Below are 15,719 nucleotides of genomic sequence, written 5' to 3'. Positions count from 1 at the left end.
GGACCGGGACGAGAAATTGGGTGAAATTGCATAGGGTATGACATCCGATCCCGTGCGCATCTTATCAGATCCGGAGGTTGGACGTCTGCACATAAGATAATTCTCATGTGCAGCCGTCAGTGAGCAGGTCCTGGGACGGAGAGAAGGATCCGGGGGGAGCTGCAGGAGAGGTAGCGGCAGGGACCGTGGCGGGGAGCAGGGACTGGAGAGCAGAGTCCGGTCTCCGCGGCGTGAGAATAGAAAAAAAAATCCTATTAAAAAAACTGGACGGCTGCTGTTTGGCTGAGCTCTCAGCCAATCAGCAGCCGCCCAGTCTTTTGAATAAGATTTTTTTCTATTCTCTCGTTGCTACCCTGGGCCTTACGGCATTCGGGAGAATTGAAAAAATCCTATTCAAAAGACTGGGCGGCCGCTGATTGACTGAGCTCTCAGCCAATCAGCGGCCGCCCAGTTTTTAAAAGGATTTTTTTACTATTCTCTTTATTCAGACTTTCACATTGCACCTTTTGTCTTCCATTATACCCAGGGCAACCCGGGTTTAACCCTTCTTTTAAACCAGGTTATTCACTGTTGTTTTCACACTGCACCTCAACCTAGCAATAACAGAGATATTCTTCCCATTTTTTAATCTACTCTTTAACAGTAACTGTACCAGTACTTAGGTGGTATTTCCCCTTTACCATTTACCTTTTGACTGAGAATTAGGCTTGTTAACAAAATGGTGCAAGTGTAATGATATGTGGTAATGTGTAGCAATAAATAAGACTGAAGTATACATACTACCCCAATTAATGATAATCCTGGGTTAACTATATTGTTTAGTGACGTCAGCTGGCCCCCACTGCTAGCATGTCTCGTTAACCATAAAATAAGCCCAAATAATGGTGGGGGGTTTGCCTATAATGATGTGCGTGAGCGCGCATCATTACTGATATTAAGCATACACACTGAATGATTTTTTTTTAAACTGCAGGTTGAGTATCCCTTAGCCAAAAATCTGTTATCTAAAATAAATCCGAAAACCATACATTCCAGAAAGTGAAAAAAAAAATGTTGTTGCTAAAAGCGCTACTGGGGACATCTGTAACGGCACTACTGAGGACATGATGTGTAACTAGCACTTAATATGTGCAAGAATAATGTACAATAAAATAAAGTAATAAATATAAATAAATATGTGCAAGAAAATTGCTTGACATTTAAATTCCGTAACTGAGATTATACACAAACTTTGTTTCATGTTTTAAAACCTTGGTTTTTTTGCACAAATAAAATGTATTTCATGTGTTTGATGTGCTTCTACAACATAAATACATATTTGGATAAGGGATACTCAACCTGTAATCGCTCACAAGGGCCAAAATAAATGATATTTTTTAAAAATTGTGTTTGGGACTTTATGCTGGGTACACACCTACAGATTTATCTGTCCAAAAATCTTCCAATGTATGGGAGCATATAACAGTCAACCATTTGTCCCCAAATGCTGGAAATCGGATAAATATAATTGTTCAAATAAAGTTGTTTAATCAAATGGCTTTAACTAATTTGCCTGGATGTCCATTGTCTGTTTTCCAGTGTTTGGCAGGGTTGTGGTATTTTAGATCTACATTGTCTAGGGCAGTGGTCAGGGAACTCCGTCCTCATTACCCCACACAGTGCATGTTTTGCTGGTAACCCAGCAGGTGCACAGGTGTACTAATTACTCACAGACACATTTTATAAGGTCCACAGGTGGAGTTAATTATTTCACTTGTGATTCTGTGAGGAGACCTGCAAAACATGCACTGCGTGGGGTAATGAGGACCGAGTTCCCTGACCACTGGTCTAGGTCTACAATCAAAAGGTAAACAAATAATGGTCGACTGGTTCAAAAGGTAGACATTCAAAAGGTTGACATAAGTTTTTCATGTTTTTATTGTCTATGTTTACATAGGTCAGCATAGACATGTATAAGTTTACCGCGTCTCCTCATATAGCTCACTGCGCTCGCCGTGCTTCAGGCATGGTGTCTTGCTTTGCCCGGCACACTATTGTCATCTAACTCTATGCCCATGTGGATGCTAAAGTATGAACAAGTCCGTTGTGTGTACCGCATCTGCTCGCCGTGCTTCAGGCCCGGCACACCATTATCTAAATCTATGCCCATGTGAATGGTAAAATATGAACAAGTCGGTTTCTTGCAAAAATCATGAAAAACTTTTGGCCATGTCAACCTTTTAACTGTCGGCCTAGTGATTGTCTGTGTAAAGCCTGGATACCATTTGGCAGAAAGTGTTAAATTCTCATATGCTCCCATACATTACCAGATTTTTGGTCCCACCAAACAGAGAAATCTTTAGAATTGTACCCAGCTTGCCTACGAGACTTTGTATTTAATACCAGAAATGTGCAGTAAATAAGCTTTGTTTGGTGTTACAAAGAATTGAGGATCAAATATGGTTTGAGGTAACGTTTAAAAAAGGGGCAGACTAGATGGGCCAAGTGGTTCTTATCTGCCGTCAAATTCTATGTTTTCTGTGATATTTTGTCGACCTTGTAAATTGCAGTCTTACTAATGGCAAAACTGACTGGAAATTGCATGTCAAACCTGACGTTAGATGGCATTAGACCAGTGATGCTAACCTTGACACTCCAGCTGTCGTTGAACTATACATCCCAGAATGCCCTGCGTCAGTTTTACTATTTGGCCATGCTAAAACTGATGCAGGGCATGCTGGGATGTGTAATTCAACAACAGCTGAAGTGTCAAGGTTAGCCATCACTGCATTAGACCATTGTTAAAAACAATGTATGGTTTACCTGGACCTCAATAGTAATCACAGATGTACTCAGAATCCTGCTGTCTAAAACAATGAAAAATAAATCAGAAGAACTAAATATACCTGCCTGTGAGCAGTTAAGCCCACACACACTGGGCGACTTTCACCTGAAGGCTGCTCCGTTTCCTCGTCTGAGCGGCTGCCAAGTGTGTACGGGGCAGTGGTGAGCACTGATGCATGCTCCCACATCATCACTGCCGATGAACAGCATTTCATGCACTGAGTGATTTTCAGCCCAGCGGATTTTTCCCCATCACCGCTGTCCAAATCGCCCAGTGTGTATGGACCTTAAGTGCCTAAAATTGCAGTTTTCATTTGATTTCATGGTCTTGTTCATGTCTGTTTTTTTTTTTTTTTCCAGTTTCTCAAACAGTTGGGTGTTGGAGCCAGCTGGCAGTTTGTAGATGTTTACGGCCTGGATGCGGAGCTGCTCAGCCTGGTTCCTCAGCCTGTGTGTGCAGTGTTGCTTCTCTTTCCAACAACAGAAAAGGTGAGTAATTACGGAGATGTACAGAGCTAGCGTCTCATATACCATAAGAAGTATACGGTCTGCTTTTATAGTCGAGAATGTAAAATAAAATCTTACATTGGAAAGACTTGCAAATGTGATTGCTTTTTCATTTGTACACTTAAGGCCCCTATACACTAGGGCGACTTGTCCTGAGGACAAGTCGCCCCCGACTTCCCCCTGAGCTTCCCCGGCAGCTCCCCGGGGGAGCTTGGTAAGATTGGCACTTGATGTGCCATTTTTTACATGTGATAAATCGTCTCGATTTATCACATGTAAACCCGGGAAGCAGGGGGGGCTGCGGAACAGGGCTGCTGGTGGGGGGCGCTGCTAAGGCAGCGTGCAGGGGACGCTGCGGGGGACAGTGACAGAGCCGGGCAGGGGGAGGCGGGAGCTGTCAGTGCTGGAAAAAAAAGCCCATACAATGAATGGGCAGCCTGTGATTGGCTGAGCGCTCTCTCAGCCAATTGCTGACCAATCACAGGCTGCCCATTCATTGTATGGGCTTTTCTCTTTCAATGGTCCTGGTGACACAGCTGAACATTGGGATGTAGGAGGGTCCGTAGGAGCCAGGCACCTATCCTAAAGCTTTAGAGGGTAGGCTCCTCCCCTACTGCATCCCAGACTCTTCAGTTCGTGTTAGGTGCCCACTGGAGTGGGTGCTATTCTAAAGGGCTGCGGGAGCAGCCGAAGGATTAGAGTAGTTAGGGTTTTTTATTATTTTATTAACTTTTCACTCTAGCTAGGTAGGCACAGTGTGAGGATTCTCATTAGTGAATCCTCACACTGCTAGCGCAGCAGGAGCTGACAGAAGCGCGTCCTGTCAGCTCGCTGTGCACAGGGGAGACGCTGTCTGGCCTCCCTGTGCAGCGCTTACAGCTTCTTTTAAGAAGCTGCCTGGGCTCCGGAGCGCTCTGAAACCGGCTTCACGCTAGGTGGGGATCATGGGGGACAGGCGCTCCGTGATGGCGGCGGCCATTTTCTGTTTAGCTTACACACTGAGCTCATATCTGAGAGGACAGCAGTGTGTTACAGGCATGTTCCAAGTGGTCCCCAGCTGAGGGGGAGATACTGGAACTAGGAGATCCTACTAAGGGAGCGGCTGTCTGGGGGTGGTTGGCGCCAAAAGTCACGGACCCCGCAGCAGCAGGGACTTGGTCTCTTCCCTCACTCTGTTTTTGGCGCCATTCGGAACGCTTGCAGCGGAGCTGAGCTGGCTGACAGATCCTGACAGGATTTCCTGGGCATCGCTTTCCCTATTCTGAAGACTACAGACAGCTAAGTGAACGAGTACATTGGCTTTGTGTAAACGCCTGTACATTTTGCGCTGTGACTGTGTTATTTGTGAACATCATGTCTGTGCATCAGTCTGTGGTTTCGGGGGAGGGAGCCCCAGATACATTGAGCGCTTGCAGTGTTTGCACACTGAAATTTATCCCTGAGCAGATGGCCAAGGGGGGCTTGTGTATTGCTTGCGCTGCTGTTAAACCCATGGGGAGTGAACCCCAGAGGGTAGAGCAATTGGAACCCGCGTGGGCCAGTGCCCTGGGCAGGTCTGTAAATGCTTTAGTGCAATTGCTGGACAGACAGAGTGATGTCTTGGTAGATACTCAGAGACCTATGTCATCATCTCAGCAGTCCTCTGGCTCCTTGCCTCTTACCCAGGCAGACCCTGCTTTCCTACAGGTGATGCAGGATACTGCAAAAGGGATTAACAGGTTTAGTGAATTGCTAGACAAGATTGATGTGGATGCTGTGGGGACCCCTAAAATGTCTTACTCAGTGCCTTTATTGGTTGATGAGGAGGAAGGAGCATATGCAGACATTCCCTGGGAGCAGGGTGATAATTCTGAGGATTCCTCAGCCGCAGGTAGGGTGGCCAATCCCGGGATCGGGATCGGCGGGATCCCGGGATTTGGACCCCAAAACGCTGGGATTTCAATCCCGGGATTGGCGTGTCCAATCCCGGGATTTCGGGATTAGACTGCGCATGCGCAGTCTAATACCGGGCAGCGTCTGAGCACTCAGACGCTGCCCGGCTTCTCCCTTACCCGGCCGGCAGTGCAGCACTGAGCAGCGTGACGAGGTCACGCTGCGCAGGGCACAGCCACACACGCACATCCCGCCTCAGCCGTTCACCCGCCCACCCATCCAGCCTCTCCGGCTCCCGGCCATCCCGCGGTAGGAGACGGCAGTATCAACCCGGCAAGAGAGCAGCCCTCCCATCCGCCCACTCGTACATCAGGTCACTGTGATACATAATGTGACTGCTGTACGCGATGATGACAGTCTTGACACTGCACACGGTCAGGTAACAGGAGGTGCATGACTGCATGTGCAGAATGTAGTTTACATGCAGTGTGATAGTGTGTGTGACCCTTTGTATGCTCTGCTGTCTACATTGTGAATGGGATGATCTGTAGGACAGCACAGAATCATGTGCTATGCTTTACACTCCACAGGGACTTCTTTCACCCTCCTGATCCCACCAGATAGCAGCCTGTTGCAATAAGACTTAATTTCCCAGTGTCCATTCTCCGATGGAAGGGATAGGCCGGCTGGCAGTACATGCAAGGATTAACAGTGTGATGCATGCCATCATTCCTATCATTTATGTAGGTGGGAGATCAGTTCTAATGGAGGAGAATGGGGAAGTCTAATGTGCAGTGCAGGTAGGGAAGCCAATCCCGGGAATCCCGGGATTGAGCATTTTTCAATCCCGAATCCCGGGATTCAAAAAATGCCCCGGGATTGGCATCCCTAGCCGCAGGGGTGGAGGATTTGATTACTGCTGTTAAACAGGCTTTAAATTTGTCTGTGGAAGATAAAACTCCTGCAAAAGGTGTATTTAAACGGCAGCGTAAGGAAGCTGTTTCTTTACCTTCAGATGAAGGTTTACAGGACTTATTGGAAGGGGCTTGGAAAACGCCCGATAAAAGACTGCAGATGCCTAAGTGATTCTTAAGTCTGTACCCCATGCCTGAGTCTCATGCAGATCTCTGGGAGAAAATTCCAGTGGTTGATGCTTCTGTGGCACGGTTGTCAAAAGCTAATGTTTTACCAGTGCAAGGGGGAGCAGCTTTTAAGGACCCCGTAGACAAAAAGCTGGAGGGTAACCTAAAAGCAATATTTGAAGGGGTGGGATACACCCTACGTCCTCTGATTGCTTCAGCCTGGGTCTCTAAGGCCATGATTGTATCGGCCAATGATTTGTCCACCATTTTACATGCTGACCCTTGTGTGTTATTGCTTGCGGAGAAGCTGAAAGCAGCAGCAGAGTATGTGCTAGAGGCTGAGGAGGAGGCTCTCAAAATGGCTGCTAGAGTTTCCACAGTGTCTGTCAATGCCAGGAGAGTGCTCTGGCTTAAGGCTTGGGAGGCAGATAACGAGTCTAAGAAGGCCTTAGAAGCATTAGCTTTTAAAGGAAAGCTGTTATTTGGCTCTGAACTGGAAGAGATTATTAAACAGGCCACAGGTGGCAAAAGTACTTTCCTGCCTGCCCCTGCAGCCAAGCAGACATCAAGATTTTCTGCTTTTAGGCCGTCCTTTCGGCCCTCCCCTAGAGGAGGTGCGTCCTTTCCAGGACAGTCTTTTAGGGGAAAGTTTCAGTCCTCCAGGGGTAAGGCCCCAAAATTAAAATTTGGTTCCTTTCATAAGAAACCAAACACCAAAGGAGAGGACAAACCCTCTGCATGACTGCCAGGGGATTGGCCCGGCGGTGGTCAAGGTGGGGGGGCGTCTGTCACAGTTCAGGGACGCATGGGCAATGTTAGACCAGGATGCCTGGGTATTAAACATTATATCCCAGGGTTACAAAATTCCCTTCAAAGGTCTTCCTCCGAGAAGATTCATTCCCACACCACTAACAAAGGAGGCTCGGCTCCGTGCGGCTCTCTTGGGAGCGGCTCACTCTCTTTTAGAGAAGGGTGTGGTGATCCCGGTCCCCAGAGCGGAGTGGAAAAGAGGCTTTTATTCTACTCTGTTTCTGGTGCCAAACCAGACGGTTCTTTCAGACCGATTCTGAATTTAAAGTCTCTAAATGTCCATTTGTGGGTAGACCATTTCAAAATGGAGTCTCTACGGTCAGTGCTGCTAAGCCTGGACCAGGGAGAATTTTTGGCGTCCATGGATGTCCAGGACGCGTACCTTCATGTCCCTATAGACCCAGAACATCAGACTCTGTTGAGGTTTGCGATAGGAGACCTGCACTTGCAATTCCAGGCTTTGCCCTTCGGACTGGCCACAGCACCAAGGGTATTCACCAAGATAATGTCTGTAATGGCGGCTGTGCTTCGACTGAGGGGAATCACGGTGATTCCATATTTGGACGACCTGCTGTTCAAAGCGGAGTCAGCAGACATGTTGCAGAGTCACTTGGCAGAAGCCATCAATTTTTTGCAGGCTCACGGCTGGCTTTTAAACTTACAAAAGTCTCAGTCGGTGCCGTCACAGAGACTCCAATTCCTGGGAGTGGTGCTGGATACCCACCTACATCGGGTATTTTTACCAGAGGCAAAGGCCAGGGATCTGGCTGCCTTGGTCCAGGTGATTTTTGGCTCTCGGAGCACATCAGTATGGAGGTGCCTCAAGCTGCTGGGGAAGATGGTGGCGTCTTTCGAGACGTTGCAGTTCGCCAGGTTCCACTCTTGAGTGTTCCAGTGGAACATTTTGACGACTTGGTCAGGAAACACACAAACTATGAAGACGGAACAGATAGTGTTGTCTTTAGAAACTCGATCCTCCCTGAAATGGTGGACAGAGGTGGATTCCCTTTAGTGGGGTCGGTCCCTGTAGTCCTGGAGCTGGCTGGTAGTCACTACCGACGCCAGTCTCAGAGGCTGGGGGGCAGTAGTCTTGGACTTGCGTCTGCAAGGCTTGTGGACCCCAGAGGAGTCTGCCTTACCGATCAACATCTTGGAACTGAGAGCTGTGTGGAAGGTGATTTCTCTGGCGGGAGAAAGGTTACAGAGGCTCCCTTTAAGGATTCAGACCGACAACGCCACAGCTGTGGCATATCTGAACCACCAGGGAGGCACACGCAGCAAGCTGGCTATGTGGGAGGTGTCCCGAATCTTCTTGTGGGTGGAACAGAATGTTCCAGCATTATCAGCAATATTCATTCCAGGAGTGGAGAATATAGAGGCCGACTTCCTGAGCAGGGAGGAGCTGATGGAAGGAGAATGGAGTCTGAACCCACAAGTATTTCACCAGATTACAATGAGGTGGGGAACTCCGGATGTGGACCTGATGGCATCCAGGTTCAACCATTAGGTACCCAGGTTTTATGCCAGGGCGAGGGATCCACTGGCAGAAGCAGTGGATGCCATGACTATCCCCTGGGAGGGGAATCTTCTTTATGTTTTTCCACCAGTTCCAATGCTGGCAAGAGTGTTGAAAAGAATACAGGCCCAGACAATTCCTGTAATTTTAGTGGCCCCGGATTGGCCAAGGAGGTCCTGGTATTCGAGACTTCAGAGATTGTCTGTGGACTCGTGGCGTCTACCTCTGAGGTCAGACCTTCTAAGACAAGGACCGTTCAACCATCTGGATTCAGCTCGATTAATTTTGACGGCCTGGTTGTTGAAACCGCTATTTTGAGGAATAAAGGATTCTCAGAGGCGGTGGTTAACACAATGATTAAAGCCAGAAAGTCAGTATCTTCTGCAAATTATTATAGGGTCTGGAAGACCTATATTCGATGGTGTGAAAGGCAGAAGTCACACACATCACGCTTTAAATTGGCAAAATTGTTGGAGTTTTTGCAGGATGGCTTTTCCTCCGGGTTAAGCCTTCAGTCACTCAAGGTACAGATCTCGGCCTTGTCTATTTACTTCCAGAGAAGGATTGCTTTAATACCGGAAGTACAGACCTTCCTGCAGGGGGTGTCCAGATTGAAACCTCCCTACAAACAACCAGTAGCACCATGGGATTTATCTCTGGTTTTGGAGTGCCTTCAGAAGGCACCTTTTGAACCATTAAGGTCAGCTGACCTTAAATTCCTTACATGGAAACTGGTATTTTTGTTGGCAGTGGCGTCAGCAAAAAGAGTATCGGAGTTGGGGGCATTGTCATGCAAGTCTCCCTTCCTTATATTTCATGATGATAGGGCTGTTCTTCGGACAGTACCCCAATTTTTACCGAAAGTAGTCTGTTTTTCATCTAAATCAGGAGATAGTTCTGCCTGTGTTTCAACCCCCAGAGGGTTCAAGGAAAAGGGACAAATTGAGGAATTTGGATGTTGTGCGCGCCTTGCGCGTTTATGTGGACAGAGTTAAGAGTGTCAGAAAGACTGAAACCTTGTTAGTTGTGTATGACCTACACAAAATTGGTTGGCCTGCTTCTAAGCAGACCATTGCTAGGTGGTTGCGCTTTGTTATAGCGTTTGCATATACTAAAGTTGGTAGGCCTGTACCGGCCAGGATTAATGCGCATACCACCAGGTCGGTTGCCACCTCTTGGGCGGTTCGACATGGCGCAACAGCTGAGCAGGTTTGCAGGGCTGCCACCTGGTCATCTGTTCATACCTTTGCCAAATTCTATAGGTTCCATGAGTTCGCGTCAGAGGACGCATCATTCGGGCGAGCAGTGATGAGAGCTGCAGACCTGAGCGTACCCACCCAAAGGACCGGCTCTAGAACGTCCCAATGTTCAGCTGTGTCACCAGGACCATTGAAAGAGAAAAAGGGATTTTTGTAAGAACTTACCGTTCGAATCCCTTTCTCTGATATGGTCCTGGTGACACAGCGATCCCTCCCTTACGCTCAGTAAGTATGCCAGGTTCATGATGTTTCATGTTATATGGTTAAAAGTTGTTTTTGAAAAATGTGCATATAATGTGTGCAGGCGTTTGTACTGAGTTAATGTATTCCAGTGGCTTTGAAAGATTGAACTGAAGAGTCTGGGATGCAGTAGGGGAGGAGCCTACCCTCTAAAGCTTTAGGATAGGTGCCCGGCTCCTATGGACCCTCCTACATCCCAATGTTCAGCTGTGTCACCAGGACCATATCAGAGAAAGGGATTCGAACGGTAAGTTCTTACAAAAATCCCTTTTTTTTTTCCAGCGCTGACAGCTTTTCCTGCCCGGCTCTGTTACTGCCAACTCTGTGTCCCCCGCAGCGCCCCCTGTCTTACTAGCAGCGCCACCCCGACAGTTCCATGCGGAGGTAGTGCAGGCGGGGACCGTCAGCGCGGTGGGAGAATAGAAAGAAATCTTATTTCCCGCCCGGTCTTTTGAATAGGATTTCTTCCTATTCTTCCGCCGCGCCGACGGTCTCTGCTCTGCGACGCCTGTTTCCTGCACTACCTCCGCCGGGAGCCGTCAATGTGGGGGGGGGGGGGGGTGCTGCTAGTAAGACAGGGGGGCTGTATATAAAGATATATCGGATCTGAACATCGTGGGTGCTAAAAAGCACCCATGATGGCTCAGATTCCGATATATCTTATGTTCTGTAGGTCCGACGCCGTGATCCGATCTGTCCGATCTGATGCGCGCGGGACCGCGCATCAGATGTCAGACACATGCGATTTTGGGCCGATTTCACCCGATTTTTCGGCCCAAAGGGCCGAAATCGGATGAAATCGGCCGAAAATCGCATAGTGTATGAGGGTCTTAAGATTCAGCCGTGCAAAACTATAAATACATTTATAAAAATTTAACTAAATATATTCCAAGGATGACCACACCTAAAATGTAGTTTTGCTAAACATGCCTCTCCACCCAAGAATCTATCTGCTGTGGGATTCGATCCAACTGGTACCTCAACACTTGCTGTAACTCGCCCCAACTAATGCTGCAGCTTTTAGTTGAGACTCAAACTATGGAATGTAATGGGCCCCATACATCAGCAATCACAATTAATGGATTTCCAGATCGAGGGATTTTTTGGCCAGATAAATGGATTTTACAATCTATCTGACTTTGCCCACACATTACAGATTTATTTCAGTGATCGGCAGATTTTTCCATCTAAAGATTGCATCTTCATATCTGGAAATTGCCCAATCGATTGCTGTTCATAATGTAAATAGATGAAAAAGACGAATTGGGAATGCCCACACATATAAAAAAGATCTGCAGATAATACCAGATTATTAAACATGTTTAAAAACCTGTTTAAGCAATCGATTGGTGATTTTGATTGGGATTGCCAAAAGGGGGAGCCCACACATCTAAAATTAATTGTGGCAATCATCTCCATATCTGAAAATTGTCACAATTAATTGCTGATGTATGGGGCCCATAAGTTGTTACCCCTATTACTGACTGGACAGGGCTGTTAAGCAGAAAACCACAAATCTCCATTCAGTTAGTAGACAGCATGTAAAATACAAACTTGTGCGATTCTAGAGAATTTCAAGTCACAACATGAATCTAAATGCAAATATATACTTCCAGTTGGCAGACTGAAGACACTCGCGGCATCATATAGGTTTTCTTACATCCTATATTTTGATTGGTTTTTGTACGGTTGTATACAGTACAATATATAGACATTGCATGTCTCAAGTTTTGTTATTGTGCTACAGATTTAATATACTGAACACAGTGTGCATTATTGTATTTTCAAACATGTCAATAAAAGTTTATGAAAAAAAAATGCAAATATATGGAAAGTAACCAGAAACCAATTTGGCTCAAGTTGCCATAGGATTTATTAGCGCAAGGCAAACATTTCAAAGGATGTCTGTTCCACTCCAGACAGGTAATGACACTATAGATACCAATGGGTAACTCCATGTTTCTATTACAATCCCGTATTCCCTCTTCTCAAAAGAGGGATCGCTGCTTTTTTGTGGGAGGCAGTGATTTGGATTCTTGTCTGGTCTGAGTGAGTGACGCGACCTCGGAATTTGCTCTCTGGCCACGTGAAAACAATTTTAATTGGCCAGGAAGGGTCACCTGATGCTTGCTGATGGTAGAATCAGTGGCAGTCTGAGATGAACAGACAGCACACATAAGAGGGTGGAGACATATGCCGGTGCCAGTGAATAGCCTGCCATTCTCTTTATTATGTCTCACCGGAAGGAGGATGAGGTCCTGGAGCTACCACATCTGAGGGGTGAAGACGAAATAAAAGCCCAAATACAGAGAGGGATTGTCTCATACACCCCAAAGACAGATGTTGACTAAAATTGCGGGGAAGCTGGGATAGACTTGTTTGTAGTTGCTGGCAGACCTCCGCATAGATGCATTGCTTCTAATATAATATGCAGCAAAACTGTTGGGGACAGTGTCTTGGAGATCATTTCTGCCTTTTAGTTAAGATGTAGTTTATCAGCAAGTCCTTAGAAGCACAGAAAACACCCAACCTGTTGGTGGAACACAGAGACTTTGTGACCACCTTGTATATTATTGTGAGATTTCCAGGTCTGTAGTTGTTTTAATCCTTAAATAAAAAACAAATGAAAGGGGCATTTTTATGAAAGAGTACACAACAAAAATATATAAAAATAGTTTTTTCGGTTTGACCGAAGGTGTGCATCCAACTCTACAGCCACATTTTTCTCCTTTTGTGTATATGTTTCCTGTTGGTTGTCAAGGATAGCACCCCCACCATAAAATCTAGGTGGAATATTGACGTAAATCGACAGGTTTAACACAGTAGTGCTGTGGTTTCCAAACTTGGTCCTTCAGGACCTCTAACAGTCCACATTTTCCAGGTAACCCGGCAGGAGCGCTGTGTATCACCATCAGTCACATTTTTTAAATCCGCAGGTGACCAGGTGCGATATGTACTTTTGTGCATAGTTAGTACATATCGCACAGTGTGTATACAGCTTGCGTTGCCGATGCGATGTCCGTATCATGTGTTTGCACCTTAAGAATTTGTTTAGAATCACTGGGGTAGTTGAACTTTGCTCTGGAAATACTTGCCAGAAGTGATTACCTAGTGGGGCTTCAAGCACTCTTAGTAACCTTGGATGTATATCAGGTGCACCCATTCATGTTTCACCTTTTGCTTTTCAGAGAAAGAATTACACTTGAATGTGTCTACAGTATGATACTGTATATCTCCCCCTGTAGAGTTTGGCTGCTTTGCATTTTCAGCAATACATAGTTATTTAGCTATACTGCAACTCCTTTGTCATAACCCCCTCTTTATTTATTGACATGACTAGTCCTTCCTTTCTAGTTTTAGTCTCTGCACATAGGAATGTTAGAATACCTTGTCAACCATATATTTGTACAATCCGGCATTGCATCCCCCCAGCGACCCGGCCATATGCTGAGCCATTGATGTCAGGTGGAGTGGGGGAAGAGGCAGTGCTTGGAGCTGACGGTGTGTGAACGGGACCCAGGTGTGGGTCAGATTGCCTGGTTGTTGTATCCGAGATTTTTCAAAAGGCCCTTTCACACTGCAGTGACCCGGGTCAACCCAGCAACAACCTGGATCGGACCTGGGTTAGTGTGTGTCTATGAATCTTACAGCATTGTATCCCTGAAGAACATGAGCAGGGAAAGTACAGAACTTTGGTGTATTGCCCTAATCATAAAGCAGAGTAAACATTACATGAGCACACTTTCACGTTAAATATACTTCTTTGTGGCAGGGCTCTTTGTGAGCACTTTATCAGTTGTGAGTAGGTGGTCTGCTTTGTTTGCAGTGGTCATATTTACGTGAGCAGTGTGTTGTAACTAGTATGTATCACACCAGTGTGAGAGGTATTATATTAGTTGACTCTAGTGTAAGAGGAAAATTACATTAGGGAAGTTTCACCATAATAAATTTTATTTGAGAATATCACAGGTGACATTAACTGATTTGTAAACCTCTCTCTTGTTTTCTTCCTGGTCAGTCTGACTTGTTCAGGGCAGAAGAGGAAGAAAAAATTAAATCCCACGGTCAAGATGTGGATTCATCTGTTTACTTCATGAAACAAACCATACGTAATGCCTGTGGAACAATCGGCCTTATTCATGCAGTAGCCAACAATCGGGAAAAGCTTAGTTTTGGTAAATGTTTGTTTTTCCTACTGTGGCCAGTAAGTGGCGCTGTAATACCATGCTATACTACCAAGGTATCTGTGAATCTGTTATGTTTGTTACAGCTTTAGCTCCAGACTGAATACTGATAATGACTCAAATTGTTTTTAAAGTCTTTTTTTTTTTCCATTTATATATTTATTACCGTTTCTTATATAGCGCACACATATTCCACAGCGCTTTACAGAGAATATTCGAACAGTCACATCAGTCCCTGCCCCAGTGGAGCTTACACTCTATATTACCTACCACATGTACACGCACACACAGACATTCTAGGGTTAATTTTGTTAGGAGTCAATTAGAATACATTTTTCTAAACGTTGCTTGTGGGGGTTATAATACTTATTATTATTATTATTATTATTATTATTATTATAATAAGTAGTAGTCTTCTTATTTATATGGTGCCACAATGCTGCTGCAACTTGTAGCAAAATGCATACACTCATAAGCACACAAGTAAACAGTGAATTACATCACAAGACCAGGCAAAACACGTCCATGTTTTATAAATATTGCTGCAACAGTGGACATAGCACTGAAATAAACAGCATGGTGGCAGGTATTAGTAGGGAAGCCAAAGCTCATGTGGGAAGAGTCCTCGTGAGCGCTTAAGGGGTGCACACACGGGCGATTTCTTCGAAGCTATTTTGACTACATTGTCAAAATCGCTTAGAAGATATCCGGGAATTGCCTGTGTGTGCACAGCGGGTGTTAGCTTTGTGCGGCTCCATAGCGTTGCTATCGCCTGTCCAAATAGACACTGCAGGTAAGAATATTTTGACTAGACCTGCAGTGTCTATTTGGCTGTACTCACTGGCTGCTGCTGGGTATGGCCGCCGGCTTATCTCCAGCAGCGACAGGGAGATTTTGACTTAGCAAAATCGCCCATCCTCCAGCCCATGTGTACCGCCAGTGCCGAACTTCCCATCAGGCACGTGCCTAGGGGCGGCATTTGGATGCATGTGATAGTACTGTAAGCCTGAAATGTACCAGTAGCTGGAAATATCCACTATACTGTACCATATTCCATCTTGTATAAAATGTAAAAATGGATAGGGCATGCAGATACTGCCCTTGTAAACTGACCTACTTAGGAAATATATATACATAATTTAAAAAAAATCAGTTAGTGGCTTTTTTAAATTAATCCATTTGGTTATTATCAAATAAGGGCTTATAAATAATTAATACAAACAATACAATTGCGCGGGGGGAGGTTACTGTTGTGCCTAGGGGCTCCATCACCCCTAAATCCGCCCCTGTGTATACCACTGTACTTAAAGGGAGGAGCAGACAGATTAGACTAAGATTTTGTTTGTTTTGTAGAACTATTGACATTCTGATAGAGAGCAGAAGAGACTTCCAGAGGGAGGGAGCACAACCTTGAAGACCAGCATTT

General features: G+C 45.7%; 1 protein-coding gene across 1 annotated transcript in view; it reads left to right on the top strand.

Annotated features, from left to right (window-relative positions):
- Nucleotides 1–2,854: 2,854 nt before the first annotated feature.
- The window catches only part of UCHL3 (ubiquitin C-terminal hydrolase L3), a 46,367-nt gene continuing 33,502 nt past the window's right edge, over nt 2,855–15,719 (top strand). Inside the window, exons 1-3 of the mRNA XM_083170805.1 lie at nt 2,855–2,968; nt 3,184–3,312; nt 14,128–14,284. Coding sequence (XP_083026931.1) covers nt 2,855–2,968; nt 3,184–3,312; nt 14,128–14,284 — 400 coding nt within the window. The remainder of the gene's footprint in view (nt 2,969–3,183; nt 3,313–14,127; nt 14,285–15,719) is intronic.

This window comes from Crinia signifera, chromosome 2, assembly GCF_055691185.1.
Source record: "Crinia signifera chromosome 2, ASM5569118v1, whole genome shotgun sequence".
Lineage (NCBI taxonomy): Eukaryota > Metazoa > Chordata > Amphibia > Anura > Myobatrachidae > Crinia > Crinia signifera.
Note: the sequence above shows the minus strand (reverse complement) of the source record. Positions and strands in the feature narration are given on the sequence as shown.